We start from the raw sequence: 21,028 nt of genomic DNA on the forward strand, positions 1-21,028 counted from the left end.
GTTGTTGCAAATACCAGTAAAAAAAAAGACAAAAATTAAGGTAAATCTTTCCAAGAATGACTCCTTTTACCTCCACTTTAATCCTACTAGAAAGCTCCGCATCCAAGATGTCCAAAGTGACGGGTTCTGGTGCATTTTCCACCTGTTAAAAGCAATGACAACCCACATTGAACATTATAATTAACGAACGATCACATCATTCGATAAAATGATGATTATAAAACACTTTGATACAACTTTGTGTGCACTTTGGATTTTGAAACATTCGACAGAACCCAGACCCTGAAACATGACTTAAACAGAGTTCATATCTGAGCGATCAGTTTTGTTTGCTGTATGCAACTCAATAGCTTGTACTTTATATTATATGGATAATTCTCTGCAACTGATTGTGAGCAGTTGCACAAAATTTTTTCTTAAAGAAGAGACGGGTTTCAATTTTCAAGTCATCTGCTGAGTGATATGTCGTGGTACCATAAAATGGTACCATACAGTCATCCCACGATGATTTTATCATGAGCACATTTACAAACTATGTGATTGGTTTACAATTCTGACTCTGCCATTTAATTTGCTGAACCAAAGGCCTGGTAAATTGATAAGAATGTTGACGATGAAAGTAAAATTTAAAGAATAGGTCATGAAAAGTTTGACAGTTATTGAAAGATATATTTCATGGGAAAATCAATCCTCTCACTTCTGCATTCACTGTCACATTCAAAACAACTGCAAATGAGATAACTATCATGACCAGCTCTTCATTGGTAGTAGTGAAGCCAATCTATACTATAAGAGAGATGTAATTGTGTGTGTGTGTCACCATTTTTCTCAGAGATGGAAAAACGGATCTTCGTTTAACTTTCAGAGGCTCATCAGTGAGTGCCGGGGAGTGTTTTAGGCAAAAAAACCTTTTAAAATAAAAAAAAATAATTTATTTTAAATAAATCAATAAAACAAAATTGCTCCATCGTGCTTAAGCCTTTGGAACTAAGTGAAAGGTAATATTAAATGATCACTGACCCCATTCTTTAGTGGGTGCAGGGAAGTGTCTTAGCCCCCCCCCCCAAAAAAGAAAAAAAACACAATTTGACTTTTTTCAAAATGCAAACAGGATTAGAACAGCACCAGGCAATGCTCAGTACCCCCTGCTATTGTGTTGTTTAATGGCTCGCGGACTTCCTCTCCTGTCGTAGTCAACGTGTGGCTCTTAATGGAGTTCTCCTATCTCCTCTTCCTGCCAAAGCTGGAATTCATCAAGTCAGTGTTCTGGGCCCTGTTCTTTTTCTGGTTTTCATCAATAATCTCTGAAAAAAAACCCATCTCTCTCTCTCTCTCTCTGGAAAATCCTTTTTATCTCCTTGCTGATGACTCCACCCTCTGTCGTATCATCTCTCAGCCCTCTGATTGGCAGGCAGTAGCTTCTTAACTCTCTGCAGACCTGGTTAAAATCACAAGCTGGTCCAACACATGGAACATGTCTTTCAATCCTGAAAAGTTTCACACTCTCATTATGTTTCTGAAAGCACCATCTGGAACTCCCCCCCCCCACCCCCAATATGCGTCCTTTCATTCAAGCTTTTGGGTGTCAATATCTGCCACGATCTTTCCTGAGAAAGCCACATTTCCAAAATGGCCTCCAAAGCAAGTCATCGACTGGGCATCCGATGTCATGCAAAGTCCTTCCTTGGCACACCTGAGCTCTTCACCACATACAAAGCTTTCATCTGCAGCCCGATGGAGTACTGCTCCTCTGGCCCCACTGGAGCTCCTGCCTTACACCCAGCCTGGCTTCTTTTTTTGTCTACATTGTGAAGGCTCGTATGAGAGCTAACACACAATGCACAGCAAGGGGGGGGCATGGGACAAGAGGGGCGGGAGAGGGAAGGACAAAACAGTGGGGAACAGAGACATTAGGAGATCTATGAAAGGGAGAGGGATGGGATGGGGAACATGGGGTATACAAGATGGACATTACAGGGACTTTCAGGAAGGAAAGCAGGGAATTTGAAGGAGGTGGGTTTGGGGTGGATTAATGGGGGTAGAAAACATCGAGGTTTTGGATGGGGGAAGATAAGAGGAGGTGGTGAACGGCTGTTTTGAAGGCCTGGAGGAAAGAATGGGATTGAAGAGTGCGGGAGTTTATTCCAAAGGCGGGAAAAAAGAGGAATGAAAGAGTGAAGGTGAGCAGTGATTCGTGATTTTGGTAGTTTTACCAGAAGGGGGTTGCTGGCGGACCTTGAGCACCCTGTGGAAATATGGGGGGGGGGTTAAATCGTAGAGAGAGCAGGGTGGGGGCAAGGCTGGAGAGGAGATGGTAGAAGACAGAAAGACCACTGACCTTCCTGCGGTGAGAGAGTGAGAGGCCCAACGACTCAGCCTCACCACATGAGATACCAATGATCCTAAATGCCTTGGTTTCCACAGCGTGAAGACAAGAAAGGTGAGAGGCAGGAGCACCAGCACAGAGGGGAGAGCAGTACTTCATCAGGCTGCGGGCGAAAGCTTTGTATGTGGTTAGGGTCAGGTGGGCCAAGGAAGGACTTTGCACAAAGCAGGATTCCCAGTCGGCGACTGGCTTTGGAGGCCAGCTTAGAAATGTGGCTTTCTCAGGAAAGATCATGGCAGATAGTGAGATCCAGAAGCTTGAATGAAAGGACTTCTTCCAGAGGATTGTTGAGAAAGTCGATGGGGTGGAGGGGGGGGGGGTGGAGTTCCAAATAGTCATTTCAAAGAGACATAGTGAGAGTGTGAGATTTGTCCGGATTGAAGGACATGTTCCACATGATGGCCCAGTTTGTGATTTTACCCAGATCTGCAGTGAGTGAAGAAGCTGCTGCTTGCTGGTCTGAGGAATAACAGATGGTACGACAGAGGGTGGAGTCATCAGCAAAGAGAAAAGGAGGATTTTCCAGAGAGTTGGAGAGATCATTGATGAAAAGCAGAAAAAGAACAGGGCTCAGAATGCTGCCTTGAGGAACTCCAGCCTAGAGAGGAAGAGGGGATGAGAGAACTCCATTTAGGGCCACACGTTGACTGTGACAGGAGAGGAAATCTGTGCGCCATGAGTGGAGATAGCGTTGGATATCATAGGAAGAGTTTAGTGAGCAGGGCAGGGTGCCAGACCGTGTCAAAAGCACGTGAAATGTCGAGGGATATGTTTCTGATTTCATGTCTGGCATTGAGGACTTCCATCCATTGTTGGGAGAGCAGAAGCAGCATATCCAGGGTAGAGTGACCTGGTCTGAAACCAAATTGATGATCGGAAATCAGGCCATTGGAGAAGAAGAAGCACTTAATTTCTGAAGTGATGATGGATTCCACAACCTTGCTGATGATAGGGAGAAGGCTGATTGGTCTGTAGTTGTAGGGATCTGTTTTTTCACCTTTTTTTTATGCAGAGCGGTAATGTTTGCTGATTTCCAAGCAGATGGCAGATGGCAGATGACCTTGAGAAAATGAGAGGGAGAATAGAACAGAGAGAGGGTGAGCAAGAGCAGAGGAGCAGGTTTTTAGGACAAGTGGGCTGATGACGTCTGGACCGGTTGCAGAATGTGAGTCGAGGTTTGACAGCAACCTCTCCACCTTGTCAGAAGAAAAGGACACAGAGTCCAGGGACAGTTGAGTGCGACTGGGTAAGGTGGGTGCAGAAAGTGGAAAACAGACAATGCAAATCTTCACGTGCGGTATCAGCAGTGCGGACATTTGAGGTAAGGGAGGGGACGGAGGGGGAACATACACCAGAAACAGATTTGATTAGACGCCACCAGGATTTGGAGGAGGGAGAGAGGTTTGAGAGTTCGGACTTGAGATTAGAAAGATGTTTTCTGGCTCTCCTGAGGGGAGATACACACTTGTTCCAAGCTTTATGGAAGGAACTGAGATTACCCTCAGTTGGGTTTGCTTTCCATGAGGCAAAGGCAAATTGTTTCAGGACAACTGCCTTGCCACAAGCAAAGCTTCATGCTGTGGAAACCAAAGCTTTTAAGATCATTAGTATGTCCTGCGATGAGGCTGTCTTTAGGTCTCTCACTCTCTCACTGCAGGCAGGTCAGTGGTTTTTCTGTCTTCTACCATCTCCTCTCTGGCCTTGCTGCCCCCCTCCCCTACTCTGTGCTTTGTCCCCACCATATTTCTGCAAGGCACTCAAGGTCTGCCAAAAAACCCCTTCTGGTGAAAGTGCCAAAATCAAGAATCACTGCTCACCTTCACTTTTTCATTCCTCTTTTTTTCCCGCCTCTGGAACAAACTCCCACACTCTCTTCAATTGCACACCTCCCACGAAGTCTTCAAAACAGCTGTTCACCACCATCTCTTATCCTCCCCCATCCAAAACCATTATCTTTTCTACCCGCATTAATCCACCCCAAACCACCTCTTTCAAATTCCCAGCTTTCCTTCCTGTGTGCCCCACCCCATCCTCTCCCTTCCACAGATCTGTTAATGTCTCTGCTCCCCAGTGTTTTGTGCTTCCCTCTCCCACCCCTCTTGTCTCCTGCTCCCCTTGTTATATGTTCTGTGTGTTTGGTCTTATACGAGCCTTGACATTGTATTCCAAAAAATAAATAAATAAATAAAATCAAAAGCACCACCAGGGTCAATGCAATTGCCAGAAAAAACAAACAAACATACATTTTTGGCATGGGAACCTAATTGCACAACTACTTTCTTAGATGTGGACAAAGCAGTTGCATGCAATTAAGTTGTTGTATTGAAAGTAATTTGGTTACACAACTGACCGCTTAGGTTTTGACCTGGCTTTATAAAGGCATTTGCATGCTTACCTAACCTGAAGTCAATGGATTACCCTTACATTCACAGCTCACACTGAATAAGATAATGCTTAATGATTAAATTATACTGTCTCATAAATGTTATAAACAAAGGGTGACTTCCTGATAATTCATCAAAGATATTATGAACAAGAATATATCATTAGAACTAAACATTACAGTGATTGCAAAGATACAGGAGGAACTGAGGACTCACATTAAGGCTTGGGTGCATGATCACATAACCATTGGAGTCCATTGCATAGAAGTATCCATTCGGACTCAGCTGAAGTGATGAGAGAAACAGCACAGATCCACTGAAATCCCAGATTTCTGTTTGAGAGCCAATTTATGATTCAATATTTTGGCAAATTCCTACCGATAAGCATCTCAGCACAAGAAATACAATCCAGAAAAAACTCATGGCCTCTTGGTCTTATTGACCAACTCTCCTTTAGTGTTGCACCTGACATCTCACCAGTGGCAAACTTCACACATCTTATCCTATTGATGTTTCCATAAGGGAGTCATGCCATGAACTCCATTTGAGAACTTGGTTGACAGTGTACACAGGGGAATAAAAGGAAACTTAAAAACAGAAGAAGGAGGCTCCTGTGCCAATCATGCCTTTGTCATATTGACATTCCAGCACTCCCAGCTACTGCAGGTATTGATAATTATTAATTAGACAGCTAACCCAAATAAGTGAATTTGGACAGGGTATCAGCATACGATGGCCTCTTATTTCCAAAATATGCAATGGGATCTTTAACCTGCACAAGCTGATTGGTCACAAATGCAGACAGGCCAGCCGACTTTGCATCTTTGTCCTGACAAAGCACATGCTTCGACATGAAGCAATCCCTGCATCAGAGAGGCATTTTTCAGTTAGTCCAAGTTCGCTGGGGATCAAACAGGCCACTAGACTGCTCAATAGTGAGCACGTTGCCAAGTGAGGTACCCTGCCACTCATACGGTTACCATGCGTGCCACAAATGGTGTTGTATTGAGCTGCGAAGAAAAGAAATTGTAGCCTCTAACGCCTCTGAGATTTGTCCTGTCTCAAACTCAGCCTTGTTTCGAAAATCTGATGCATGTCCAGGCATAATCACGCTGTGTTCATGATAACGGTTTACGTGTGACAATGACATGTGCACGTATTGAGCACAAGGATGTGCACCGACACGTTTTTCCAAGCAACAAACAATGCCAAAGTATAGTTCCGGCTTTAAATTCATTTCTTGTGTTGAACATCTTGCGTTGAGCAAACTTTAAGCGAACCACCAAATCCCTAAACCATCATTGTCCATGTGAAGTTTGTTTTGGCTGAGACATTATGCTGAGATGGTGAAATAACATAATGCATTTAGATGTCCATGCATAGCATTACCTTGACCAGACTCGTTAACGTAATGGTGAGAGCGTCTGGGAGGTCGGTGCGTCGAACCGTGGCTGAGACATCCCAAACACTTATAAAATGGTACGTGCTGCTTCCTTGCATAATGCTCAGCATTTAAATGGATAGAGCACGGACAAACAAGTGTATGTTGGTAACAATAGTGCAGGCTTTGATGGGCCTCATGGCCTCCTCCTGCATACACATTTCTCATAATAGAACATATTATTATATATTAAGTATTATTTATTTATTGTCAAATAACTACCATGATACATGTGCTTGTCACTGTATCGCCCTGTTTGCTTCTGATAATTTTCTTATGTCCTTTATTTAAACCTCCTTTAACTCCCTGTTTTACATTGCCCAATATTTAAAGCATATTTTTGCATCTTTATGTTTTTGCTGATGAATATCTTCTAAAAGCATTATGTTTCTGCCACTCAGCACTGTCAACATCTTTCGACATTGCCTTGCTTGTTCAACTATGTTGTTCTGAATGTTAGCTTTACTACAAGCATTGTACTTGTGCCTGAAAAATACTTCCAAACACTGCATTATCTTCTGTTACACAGACAGATTACATTCATTTTTTTTAACTATATATTGCTATTGCTTTCACGCCTCTCTATTTACCTTTTGAGCTTGGCGTTTTCTTATTAAAATGTTGACATTAAACGATTTTTTTTTTCGAGGCAGTGGTAGATGTAAGCTGCTTTTGGACGCATCATTTTTGCCTTGTTTCATTAACTCCGCCACCGACTGAAGGTGGACGGAGGTTATGTTTTTCACCCCCGTCTGCTTGTGTGTGAGCATGCTATCTCAAAAAGTTGTGGACGAGTTACGATAAAACTTGGTGGGCGAGTTGGTTAGGTGAGGAGGACAAGCTGATTCGATTTTTGGTTCAGGTCTGGATTCAGATCCTACTTATCGGTGGGATACAATATGTAAACTGTTCAGTCTGGCGGAGCTATGTGCTCCACCGAGTGCCGCTCTAATTTGTATATTGAATCACTCTGCTGGAAATCACACATTTTTCATCTACATAAAAAAATTAAAGCGATTATAAACATTCAGCACTGACCTCAATATTTATGATGTTCAATATTCAATATTTTGAATATGATCTAAGAAAAGCATTTTTATATCCACTGAATTAAATGAATTGATTTCATATGAAGCAGCCGGCGTGTAAGTGAGAAAGGAATCTGAGCCAGCAAATTAGGTTTAAATTTCTCCTTTCGAGTCCCTACCTTACGCAAGGGTAGATACAAACCAGAAGATGGCCTTACGTGATATTTGGGAGTCAGCTTGTTAATTTCCTCCAGGGAAACATCAATGGCCATCACTCCCAGCAGCTGGTTCTGAAAATACACCAGGGACATAAAAACAAGGACTTTGTTTTTAACCCTGAACAAGTCACTACAAAATGTACGTTTTGGAACAGGTGGCTCAGATGGCATGCTCACAATTGTATCTTGAGATGTTTGTGCAGTATAATCACATAATCAGAACAATGATATAAACATACATATTTAAGTTACCTGTTTGTTTTGATCGTAGCTAATGTTGAAGACTGGAAGTGTTCCGGTTATCACAAAGCTTTCCGTCTGTGAGGAGGAGAACAGCTAAATGCGAGTCAAAGATTCTTTCATCTTCAAATTTTACATTGAAATGCAGAAGTGAAATCAATTTAGAAGCATTAGATGCTCCAGAAAATTGAAAATCTCTATCCCTGATGGAAGTGGAACACACTGAAAAAAGCCTGATGCAGAATTTGTCAAGCACCTTCCTGAATGGTTAAGGGTTTGTTCGTGTAATAATAATAATAATTATAATAATAATATTCATCTATAATAATAACTAAGTGTGTGTCTCGTCCACACCTCCAAAACCATGAAAACTAGCGGGTCGAAACTTTGCATGCATACTAAGGGAAGTCCAAGCAAGTGTGGGAATGAAACCTGGGTATTTAGGCAAATTTAAACACCCCTTTTGAAAATGATTAACGGCTTGTCTTCATGAAAGGCTTATCCTTGGTCGAACCAACTTCACCTCATGGGGTCTTTTTGATTCGACAATTTCGATTCGACCTACTAAAAATGCCTTGGCTTGGTAACACGATCTCATGGACTAATTAAAGTATAATCAAAATATGATTTCGGACTTGAGGATCGGATCTCGTGGACTAAATAAGTGTTGACTAACATGTGAAATTGCCAAAGCATTAAACTTAACTTTTTCTATTGTTGTAACAATTATATTCAGTGAAGAAAAGATAAAGGAATATGCCCGAAGTGTAACTTCATTGAGCGCAACGAAAATAATTTTAAAGCAGGCGAAAGCTCCCGTGGCACGGTTGTCCGTGGGGACATCTCTGGAGTTTGGAAGGCAAAATAAATTGGAGGATCAGGATGAGTAAAGCAAACTCTGATTTCAAGAGAGAATTGAAAAAAGTTTTCAGTGGCTACGAAACAATGCATCCCCACTCCACGGCAGGATGACCGAGAGATACATAAATCGGGAAGTGCCTGGAAATACATGAAGAGTTTGGTTCCAACACGACAAAAATCCATTTCTTTTGTTTTGAGAAAAATGACAATTTCTGCTGTGGAAAATAGGGAACAATACAACTAGTTTTTTTCAGTTCGAATATTTATTTTGCAACTAATAAATTATTTTCAAATCTTAACACAAAATCCAGAACGTTACTATCTTTGAAAAAAGTCAATAGTTATTAAAAAAAAAAAATCCCCAAAATGTCACATATCCACCGTCTGATTTTTCTCAAAATGCCATAAATCCATACATGCATGTTGTTATCATGAGATTAGTGTAATTTTCTATGAAACTACCAATGTTTTGTTGTCAAATTCAATAAAGATCATCTCTCATGAAGAGAAAACCTCTTTAATCAGAAAAACAATTGATGTCCAATTGCATCACAAAAGCTCCAGCAGAACTTCACGTAAAGATCACCTTTGTAAAGAGAACACTACTTTTCTCCTTTTCCTCCGATCGACTTTTTCCGGAGGTTTTCGCAGCCGTTTTGGTTTTGTGATGGTCATCAAATGAAGCAGGGCCTGATCCTGACCAACTCTGTCAAGAACTTCATAAAACCTAGCCTGGTTCATGGCAAGATCTCCCTCCGTCAGTAAATCAGCATGGCACAAACGAGAGTTCAAACGAGCCGTGTGGTTACACGTAACTTGGGACACCTTCCCAACACAAGGATGGCAAATCTTCTTCCCTTTTTTCCGTTCAATGATCGTCCTTTGACTTTCTCCGTTTCTTACCAATGGTGGACAGTAGAACTGCCTCCCCAGTACCATCAAAATCATTCATGTTTCTATGAAGGATGCTCCGAAATGTATGCTTTCCGGCTAAAACATGGGCACTATCGGAAAAATGGTGGGTGCTGATTGGCTGAAGGGAAGTGTGTCGGTTTGTGGAAAAACTGGCATGGTGCTTCTGCTGTTTTGGAATGAAGGGGTGTAATTACAGTGCGGAATAATGAAATTTATGGCGATTTGGCAAAAAACGGACACATGACTACTGTTAGCTACCATTTAGTAATCTTTTGGTGGTGGTAACGAAAAAAATTTGAGTTTAGCATTTGTCATATTGGAAGCAAACTCTTTGCAAAACTTTGGGTATCACACAGTGCATATGTGTGTATATATATATATATATATATATATATATATATATATATATATATATATATATATATATATATATATATATATATATATATATATATATATTTACATACAATTTCATGACTGTCAGAGGAGGTTTGTCCTGCCTCATTCAAATTAACTCAGACATGTCTGTGTAATCAACAACATAAACATTTGAATCCATATATGTACATATACCATTTTCAACATTTCAGATACTTCCCGACTTCATTGTTGGCCAATAGATTGATAATATAATTCCTATAAATCCCACATTGTCACAATATGTAGAGATAGTCAGAGCCTGAAGGCAAAGCTTATCTTTCAGATTCTTCATCATTAATATGCATCGCAAGGCTGCTGAGTGGCATCGCTGGTTGAGGGCACAGCTGTGTGCTTATGCAATGCCATCTTCTGGTTCAGGGAGGAATTTGGAATTTGTTCATGGTGCCGAAAACAGCTTGCCTACTCTTCACGAAGGACACCATGTAATCTTAAATGTCCACCAACGAATGCTGGCAGACGGGAGCCCGTTTAACATCCATCCGAGGAACAGCACACATTATTGAATCACCCTTCCTGTGAAACACTGGGATGACAGTTTATAGGTGGGTCGGGGGCGCAAACCCAGGCTAGACAGCTTAGAGCGAGTGTGCGTATGTCTAGGCCATCCTGTCAGCCCTAGCTTTCAGATAATAATACAACACAGGTTTGTGTGATGCATAATACTGTATCTGTGAAAATTTGGAAAGCCTCCTTAAGTATGGGGCTGTTTTCAATGTTCTGCATGCATGAAGCATGAAAAAAATGTAGTGGTGAACAGAAGCAGCATCTCACCAGTGCATCTTTGTACATGTTTGTCCACTGCACCTTCTTCGCCTTAGGACCAGCCAAGACCATGGGCCGTCCAAGTACATTCAAGTAGTTCTGAGAAATGGAAATCTTAATTAATAGTTAACCTTGTTATTACCTCCGCCCCAGAAGGTGGACGAAGGTTCCATTTTCACTCCTGTTTGTTGGGTGGTCGCTATAGACTACCCTTATTCTCAGGTTTTCTGTCTGTCTGTTTGTTTTTATGTAATGGACAGCTCTGGAGGCCAGAGGAGTCAACCAATTTTGATGAAACTTGATTGGTAGGTTCATACCAGGATCTAGTTGTATGCCTTTGAGCACCGTTGCTATGGATGCCACCGTTGCCGAGCAACGGGACTGAAATTTTTGAAAAAAAATCCGAATTTTTTTTTGGGGGGGAAAATCGGCTTCCGTGCTTTTATGCGCACTACAATCAACCTCTGTCAAAAATTTTCAGCCCGATCCGTCAAAAACTGTATGACTAGTATGCAATTATATAGCGACCACCCATGTCGCCTCCCAGCTTGTCTGTTTGTTTGTTTGTTTGTCTGTGAGTAGGATATCTCAAAACGTTATGTACAGATTTGGTTGAAACTTGGTGGACAGGTTGGGTATGTGGCAAGGATAAATGAATTAGATTTTCGTGAATATCCAGATAAAAGTTTTTTGTTTTTTAAAAATTTTTTGAAGTGATTCTTCACCACTGAGAGATATCTCGAAAAGTTGTGGATGGATTATGACAGAACTTGGTGGATGAGTTGGTTCGGTGACAAGAATGAGCCAATTCAATTTTAGTTAATGTCCAAATCCAGATGCAGCCTATCAGTGAAATACAAAATGCAAACTGTTCAGCCTGGCGGAGGTATGCGCTCTACCATGTGCCATTCTAGTTTGCTGTGGAATCATTTGTCACAATTATCCTTTTAGTTATTGATGCTTTCATGTTTACAATGAAATATCACGGGGGCACGAGGTTAACAGCTAAACAGAAATGACATGGAATGTTAACTTGATTTCAGCAAGTTAATATTGAATAATTTCAAAGTATTTTGTGGATTTATTCATAAATAATTGATATCACACGAGCTTCCTTTCAATTAGACTCCTCGGCAATTTACTTCAAGCGATTAAACATTCTTTTGCTGCTGCATTAATCTGTCATTTTCTCAGTTTTAAAAACATTGGAACACAGCTTATTTGGCAAATTAATTTTATCACCCAGAATCTTTTCCTTCACGTTTTCTAACTTACTTAAATCGGAATTTTATGAGGTTGCAGAATCTTTAAGCAAATGTTCAAAATATGGTGATTCAGCCACTCAAGCTGCTCAATAATGTAGGTCGGTATATTTAGTTCCTAATGTAAAAGTGTATAAGTGCAAGGTTGTTGTGACGTACAAGTGTGAGGTTATAATGTTACATATAATGTTATAATGTTACGTATCATGCGAAGTTACGTATAACGTTAAGTAACACTTGTATGTTACGTATAAGTGTATTACGAAAACTTTCCAAACATTCAACTCTCCTGACTAGTTGAATGTTTGGAAAGTTTTCATAATTTTCCAAACCTCCTGACTCAAAGGTGTGACATGAATGTGTAAAAGGTCAAATATCCTTTTTCATTATAAAACTTTGAACTTTCTGGAATGCCAGCTCGCTCCACTCGTCCTGCTTTGCATTACATTCATGATGATTAAAAGTGTAATAACAGTGTTTGATTATATTGTGATTATATTGTGACTATAGATCACATAGTCAAGATAAAGAATATGCCAGCATGCCTAAAATCATGCACGGCAATTAAAAAGGTAGGCAAAGATGCAGCCATGAAAGAAAAACTTTGACTAAAAATTTATGAATGCTTTTATTCAGTGTCTCACAACACTCTCTTCTCTGGATGCATTCTGACCGGTTGACATTGCAAAACATCCATACCCTCGCCAAGACCCAAACAACGGAGCCTCACCTGTGTGCTGATTCGAATCGCTCCGATGCTTGGAATTGCAGAATAATACCCTGAGGCAGCGAGGCATAAAATTATCTTCGCGCTTCAATATTTGTGAAAATAGCTTGGATCTCTAAAACACAATCTTGCCAGCTCTCTGTGGCGTTTATCAGATCGTTACGGTACGGAAATGACAAGATGCTATAATGTACAGCACAATAAAAGCATTAGCCCGTGGCACAGCTAAATTAAATATTGTGGCCACAGCTTGGTGGAGCAGCTATGGGTCTATGACAGCATTCAAAGTTCAGTTATTTTGAGTTGAACAAAGCATTATCAGTGTGAAAAGACCTTCACCTATCTACATTTATTTAAATTCCATCACATTGTGGTCTGATATTAGCTTATCTTTGGCCACCTACTTTATGCCCGAAGCCATTGTGGCCCCAACAATGAATGCACATACATAGTGGTAACGGCATCTGGCTGGTGATCAGAAAGTCGATAATTTGACTTTCAATGACAACATGACCCAATTGAAAAAAATGGCATTATAAGACAGCCAGAAAATTGTGTTGGTAACGGAACTTTGTTTTGCAAAGGTTTTCATGAGAAGTGTTCCACTGGATAAATTTAAAATGTAATTGGATGTATTTGTCACCCTACTTTCTGCATTCTTCATTTCATATTGTGATTTTATAGACTCATGGGGGAGGGGGCATCTTGGTGGAGGAGATGTGTTCATCATGGGACTACCAGGGGCCAGGGAATACTGTAAACCTCCTCCAATTCCCCAGTATTCAGACTATGGCCCCATCAGCTGACCATGAATGGCCACTTCCCCCATCCCTCTTTTTATCTTCATTTTCTGGGGTTTCCACCTCTCTGCTCTTCTTATTAGCTGGAGGCAGTTGGACATGCTGCCAACCACCTCAGCGAACAGACACAACCTTCCTTCTTACCCCGACCATACACAACATATCCAACAACAACAAATCTTCTCTCATAAGAATCATCTACAACTAATACATCCATGGTATATTCAGGAAAACAACTGAACTTCATCTTTCCTTAGCTAATCTGAAATTTTGACAACCTACAAGGCCTTCATTCACAGCTTGATGGAGTATTTCTCTCCCCATTTAGGATGACATCCCTGCCTCACACCTTGCCTTTCTTGATGCTGTGGAAAGCAAGGCCTTCAAAATCATCAGGACCTCCTGCTATAGTTAACTGGCTATGCCTGTTCCTTTAGGATTTGGTGCATTTGGCAGACAGATTGGTGGCCTCTGTGTATTCTCGTGTTTCCTTTTTGGTGTTGCACCCTCTGCGCTCTCGTGTCTGTACCTCCCAGATTTCTGCAAGGAACACATGGTCTGCCAGTAACAATATTCTGATGAAATCCCAAAATTCAGAATCACTGCTCATCTCCACTCAATTGTTCTTCTTTTTTCCTGCCTGTGGAACCAACTTCCACATCCTCTTCAATCTCATTCTTCTTTTCAGGGCTTCAAGACAGCTGTTCACCACCATCTCGGATCATCCCCAAACCAAACCCGTGACCTTTTACACCCCCTGGGCCCTCCCAGGACCACCTTCTTCCAAGTTTCCAGTTTTTTCTTCGTGAGAGGTTGTGGCTGTATCCATGTTGTTCACCCTCTGTGTCCTTCGATCCCTTGCCCTCATTCTTCTCGACATCCCTGATTTCTCAAAGTCTCCCTCTATTTTGTTGCTCATCGCTGCTGCTGTTGCGTTTTCCTCCTCTCTTTATACTCTTCCTTTTGGTCTTATATGTCCTGATCTATTCTATGATCGAGCTACTCCATGAGGGGCTTCCTACGAGCTGTGGGCGTCCAGTGAGGATTGAAGGATGGTGATGGTGATGGTGATGGTTATGGTGATGGTGATGGTGACGACGATGATGATGATGACGATGATAGACTCATGGGCCAAAATAAATGTAGTGGCCTGTGTGAGTGTCAGGAGCTTTTTAATGCTGCACATAATTCAGGCACAAACAGATATCACAATGCCAGGGTGCCTGTAAGAGCTGTCGTAACTGCAAGCAAGGTACACCAGTTGGTGCTCAAGTGTAGTACCATTGTTGGTGCATGCCATCTGTTGTACAGGACCAACGTTGTAGTTGTGTTGCCCCACACTAAAGGTGAATACCCGCACCTGCAAGAAAGGAAGTAAAATAAAGTAAAATAAGAACGATAAAAAAAATCTGAGGTTCGTGTATTTGTGAATTTGACTTTCAGCTGAATCCTATATGCATGCATCATTGTTACTCACATTAGATGATGCTGTTAATTTTCTATAAAAGGAAATCCAAAATAATGCATTAAAATTCACACGAACAAAAGAAAATGGTTAAAAAAAAAAATGACGCAAGTTACGGCCACAGGGTGGTCTTCATCCTGAAAGGAGTCAATGAAGGGAATATATTAATTAATGGAGCAACACAGACCTACAACTGATGTACTTATTACATAATCACATATCAAAATATCTATATTTTTAATAAAGTTGCTTCATTAAAATTTTTTTTAAATTCTTCATTAAATCATTTAAAAAATCACTTTTTGATCTAAATTTGTTATGAATCATTTCACAAAAAGAAAACATGCTCGAAATGTTAAACTCGATACAGATATCAGAGGATGCAAAATTATGTTTCTGTTGAAGCCAAAAGTTCCAATGCAAGATGTTACCGAGTTAAGCAAGTACCAAATAATGACAATAATTCACTAAGTAAACCCACATGTCACTCATTAAGTGTAAATAGATAATCATCGGACATAAAGGTGTCTAACATCGAGATCATTGGACTATTAAGGTTGAGTTGTCCCCCTCTGCCATCTGTTACATGTCTGTCAACCTGTTGTCCTATTTAGCTCCTAAATGAGCCTCAATTTCTATTTTAAATAAACTCAGACATACTCTGAAAAAACATGTCCCAGATTAACTTGGGACATTTTAAAACATAATTTTGCCTCCACAGTTAAATCTCATTGAGAATTTCAATGGGGATAAAGAGTTTCTAACAGCCGCATGATAATACTGAGATACTGAGAGGCACTGGTTCCATTATGCAGTGCGAGTAAAGAAACTAATGCATTTGTGATGAACTATGTTGGAGCCGTGAAACCAGTCTGTCATATGTTTGTGCTCTCTTTTGGTTTTCTGCATCACCATTAAATAGTCCTTATAGCTTGATGAAAAATTTGATATTTAGTTGGAAATGAATTAGTGCTTGTTATCAATAATTTTGCATCCTTTAGTGTTGAATGGGGGAAGTAGGAATTCAGTTTGGAAATTAAAAGTAACATTTATAAAACAAAAGCTGTAAATATTCGGTTTCTTCCTTTGAAAGTTTTCATCACATTGAAAGAACTGAAAATTCGAGGAGCAATTCAAAATCGTTATAACTCACAAACTGCGTCGAAAAAGAACCTTTTGGATATAAATAATCATAAATGCATGAAAAATAAAAAGGATGAAAAACAAGTGACAAAAAAAAACAAAAACATACATGTCCCCTACCGGTCCCAATGAATGTTCGGGAGATAAAAATTTGTGTGCATTTAACGCATGCTCAAGCACGCCGATACCAGAACCAAAATGAAGAAGAATAAACTGTCTTACCCACCATATTTAGGTCTATTTGGCAAAATAAAAGGAAAATCAATTTTCATTTACTGATATCTTGTGGACTATAAACCAATAAAGACAACTAGGATAACAAACCGGGGATAAAAATTAGTTTGCTTTAATGCACGCTCAAGCCGATAACGGAACCAAAATGAAGAAGAAGAAACTCTCGAACCCACCGTGTTTCGTTCGTTTCTTGGCTTTGCCTATTTCATATCAAAAATAACCCGACATGCGTAAATAAAGCAAAAACATATGTATGGCTTATGTGCATGTATAATACATTGTGCTTAAATACCTGGAGTCATTCCAATTGCACTGGGCCATGGACTTACACCCAGGCCTAAGGACTGAGGATCTGTGCTGCTTCATGCAATGGTGGCACATTATTTTATTGGGGTGGATTCAGGCCAGCTGTTGAGCCAATGGGTATAAAGCAGAGGGGTGGAGTTGAGGTAGCTGAACACTGACCCATGTGTAATGTGTGATCATTTCTAAGCCCAAAAAGGGCATAACTCTGAAAAATTCACTAAACACCCTGAAACTCAACCTTTTTCTGTAACTTATCATAATAAAGCCATGCATCAAGTTTCACTTGAATATGTTAAAGGGTATGTGAAAAAAGTCTGAAAAGCCACAGGAGTGACGGACAGACGGAGAGCAAACCTATAGTCCCCTCTGGTGATACCGGTAGACGACAAATAATGTTTCACAATTTAGAGCATACAAATTATTATTGCTCTCTTATTAACACCAACACTAAAGCAGAGTTTAAGAATGCGATACTCTGATAAAACCACCTAAAATAAACAAAGAAGGCATGTAATTTTACCGATAACAAGGCTCAAATACCCAACAATGAAATAAGAAGTACGTATGGTGAATTGGAAAGCTAAATGTGCAAATTTGTTGGGTCAAGCTCATCGAAATAACAATGTGTCAGTGAACGGTGACTTCATCTTTGGCTCAGGTTAAAATTGAGTCAGGACACAGGCCCATGTCTGCTATTAATGCGAGTGATTGTCACAAACAAAACTAGAAATGAAAAGTTTGGTGGTAAGATGAAAGTGCCATGGCAGATGAGTGGCATTTATTTTCTTTCCATACAGGTTGCAACTGACAAACCAGACACAATCTGCCTAACATAAACTTTCCTCCTTCAAGACATCTCTGACTCCCTAGTATCTCTCCTTGGTTACTCCCTCCTCTGGGATGACAGACCTGAGCCTCGTCCTGGTGGAGGAGTTGCTCTCTTCATCAAAGACTCTATTCCTCATGCCCTCACTCCCACGCACCCCCAGGAACACCTGTGGCTATGGTTTCTCCTCCACTCACACCCCATGTTTATATGTGTGTTGTACCATCCATCAAATGGTGATGACTCCATTTACACCTCACTATCTGAAACTATGGACCTACTGCTATCCTCTAATCCGAACTCTCTCCTCCTCATATGTGGTGACTTCAATTGTCATCATGCCAGTTGGCTAGGTGTGGGTACCTCTCTCACCTGCCATGGCACTTCAGCAAAAGACTTCTGCGACTCATTGGGACTGACAATCGGTCAACTTCACGACCCCGATCTCAACCAATGGTACTCCATCTCTTCTGGATCTGATTTTGACAAATTTCCATGAAAATATCTGCTGTTCTTCCTCTGCTACAATCAGTTCTTCTGACCACATGCTTGTCAAAGTAGACATCTCTCTGGCTGTTATTAGAGAACCACCTCAGCACTGTCGAGTCTGGCATTTCACTCAAGCTGACTGGCAGGGTCTCCAAGCAGCCATCAAACTTCTAGACTGGTCTCCCATCGCTACTTTCTCCAACAACAACTCGTCCTGCAATTCTTTCAAAGAAACTTGCTCTCCCTCATGCACAGATTTATCCCCTCTCATTTGCAGTTGACCGACCCTTCCTCCCGCCCTTGGTTCACTGAAGTTTGTGGCGAGGCAGTTGTCCTGAAAAAAACTTGCCTTTGCCTCATGGAAAGCAAATCCAACTGAGGGCAATCTCAGTTCATTCTGTAAAGCTCAGAACAAGTGTGTATCTACCCTCAGGAGAGCCAGAAAACAACATATTTCAAACCTCAAGTCTGAACTCTCAAACCTCTCTCCCTCTTCCAAATCTTGGTGGCTTCCAATTAAATCGGGTTCTGGTGTATGTTCCCCCTACATCCCCTCCCTTACCTTAATGGCCGCACTGCTGACACCGCACGTGAAAAGGGTGAATGCCTAAACTCTGTGTTTGCATCTAAATTTTGTGTCTGAAACCCATCACTTTCTGTACCCACCATACCCAGTCACACCAAGCTGTCCCTGGACTCTGTGTCCTTTTCTTCTGACAAAGTGGAGAGCTTGCTGTCAAACCTCGACTCAGATTCTGCAACCGGTCCAGACGGCATCAGCCCACGTGTCCGAAGAACCTGCTCCTCCGCTCTTGCTCACCCTCTCTCTGTTCTATTCACCCTCTCATTTGCTCAAGGCCATCTGTCATCTGCTTGGAAATCTGCAAACATCACTGCCCTGCATAAAAAAGGTACAAAAACAGATCCCTGCAACAACAGACAAATCAACCTTCTCCCAATCATCACCAAGGTTCTGGAATCCATCATCGCTTCGGAAATTAAACCATTCTTCTTCTCCAATGGTTTGATTTCCGATTATCAATTTGGTTTCAGACCAGGTCACTCCACTCTGGATATGCTGCTTTTGCTCTCCCAAAAATGGATGGAGATCCTTCATGCCAGACATGAAATCAGAGCCATATCCCGAGACATATCGCGTGCTTTTGACACGGTCTGGCACCCTGCCCTGCTCACCAAACTCTCCTCCTATGGTATCCAAGGCTATCTCCACTCATGTCTCGCAGACGTATTCTCCTGTCACAGCCAACGTGTGGTCCTAAATGGAGTTCTTTCATCCCCTAGTTAGTTCAACATGTGGAACATGTCTTTCAATCCTGACAAATCTCACACTCTCATTATGTCTCTGCGAAATGACCATTTGGACCCCCCCCCACCCTCACCGACGTTCTCAACAATCCTCTGGAAGAAGTCCTTTCATTCCAGCTTCTGCGTCTCACTATCTGCCATGATCTTTCCTGGGAAAGCCACATTTCCAACCTGGCCTCCAATGCCAGTCACCGTGCAAAGTCCTTCCTCGTCCCACCTGAGCTCCTGGCCACATACAAAGCTTTTGTCCACAGCCTAATGGAGTACAGCTCGCCCCCTGGGCTGGTGCTCCTGCCTAAGTTTCTCAGCTTCACGCTGTGGAAACCAAGGCTTTTAGGATCATTGGTATCTCCCGTCGTGAGGCTGAATCACTGGGCCTCTCACTCTCACCGCAGGATAGGTTGGTGGTCTTTCTGTCTTCTACCGTCTCCTCTCCGGTCTCGCCTCCCCCCCTCCTCTCCTGCTCTCTCTGCGATTTGTCCCCACCACATTTCCGCAGTGCGCTCCAGGTCCGCCAGCAACCCCCTTCTGGTAAAACTACCACAATCACAAATCACTGCTCACCTTCACTCTTTCATTCCTCTTTTTTCCTATGTTTGGAATAAACTCCCTCACTCTGTTCAATCCCATTCTTCCCTCCAGGTTTTCAAAACAGTTGTTCACCACCACCTCTTATTTTCCCCCCCATCAACATTCCTTGCCTTCCTTCCCGAAAGTTCCCTGTTGTGTAAGGTCCTGAAAGTCCCTGTGGTGTCCATCTTGTATCTTCCATTCCCCCCCCCGCCGCGCCCCATCCCTCTCCCTTCCACAGATCTAATGTCTCTGTTCCCCCACCGTTTTGCCCTTCCCTCTCCCGCCCCTCTTGTCTCCTGACTCCCTTGTTGTGCATTGTGTGTTCGCTCTCATACGAGCCTCGACAATGTATACCAAAAAAAAAAAAACATTCAAACTTCACCTTGCAGCACAATTGGTGAAATGATAACTCTGGTATGTTTGAATTAAACACTTATCCACAAGTAAATAGCTTATCATTGTTATTAATACAAGGAAGACTGCCCCTCTCAAATTAGAATGTGGAAACGATATTGCAATGCATGAGCAAACACGTGATTATATTACAAAAACGTTTTGGCCATCAATGCATTGTAATTACATTGATATTTCCAATTACTGTGGGAAAGAAAAAAGGTAATGCAACACTTTATTATGTTTAAATTATATTTTACATTTAAAAGGTTATTATAACTCATGGAAGGGCCATCAACTTATGGCATATGCATAAGTGAAGAGGGTGAGTGGGTGTGGATGGGGGGGGGGGGATAATATTACAAAATTAAAATTGAGAGAAGTAAGCCAAGGGAAGATGATCGGAGAGAAAGGAGGGTCGGAGAGAGTCAGAGGAGCGAGAAGAGAAGTGGAAAGAAGTTTGGGAGGTGAGATGAGTAAGGAAAGTGACAGCACAAGTACAAAGCATACAGGGGTGTGCGGTGGTTATAAATTCCAGCATATTTTTGAATGTAATACAGGGCTCCTTGTGTTTTTGCATTCTTATTCTTCTTGCGTATGGCAGCTTGGCCCCCGGGTAGCTATCATTTTGTTGGGGCGCGACTATGCCGCCGATGCTGTGCCCCGATACCAGTACACTGGTACTCATTTCGCCAACCTTGGAAGGATGGCAGGCTGAGTCAACCACACCTGGTGTTAATTCAGTGACAAACAGGGCATGAATTCAGGACCTTAAGATCCCAAGCCACCTACCCTAACCACTAAGCCA

At 41.6% G+C, this 21,028-nt stretch overlaps 1 protein-coding gene across 4 annotated transcripts in view; it reads right to left on the minus strand.

Moving 5' to 3' along the window:
- Positions 1–21,028, minus strand: part of LOC147019652 (voltage-dependent calcium channel subunit alpha-2/delta-2-like) — a 388,928-nt gene that overhangs the window by 73,565 nt on the left and 294,335 nt on the right. For 3 of the 4 annotated variants that reach the window (XM_085894263.1, XM_085894264.1, XM_085894266.1), the window contains 7 exons: positions 14,747–14,825; positions 12,669–12,718; positions 10,686–10,775; positions 7,710–7,775; positions 7,458–7,529; positions 4,987–5,055; positions 71–142 (listed from right to left, as the gene is read on the minus strand). In XM_085894263.1, the coding sequence (XP_085750389.1) occupies positions 71–142; positions 4,987–5,055; positions 7,458–7,529; positions 7,710–7,775; positions 10,686–10,775; positions 12,669–12,718; positions 14,747–14,825 (498 nt within the window). The remainder of the gene's footprint in view (positions 1–70; positions 143–4,986; positions 5,056–7,457; positions 7,530–7,709; positions 7,776–10,685; positions 10,776–12,668; positions 12,719–14,746; positions 14,826–21,028) is intronic. The other variant, XM_085894265.1, reaches the window with a different exon arrangement.

This window comes from Eptatretus burgeri, chromosome 9 (assembly GCF_056783735.1).
Source record: "Eptatretus burgeri isolate ZD-2024b chromosome 9, Ebu_testis_v1, whole genome shotgun sequence".
Lineage (NCBI taxonomy): Eukaryota > Metazoa > Chordata > Myxini > Myxiniformes > Myxinidae > Eptatretus > Eptatretus burgeri.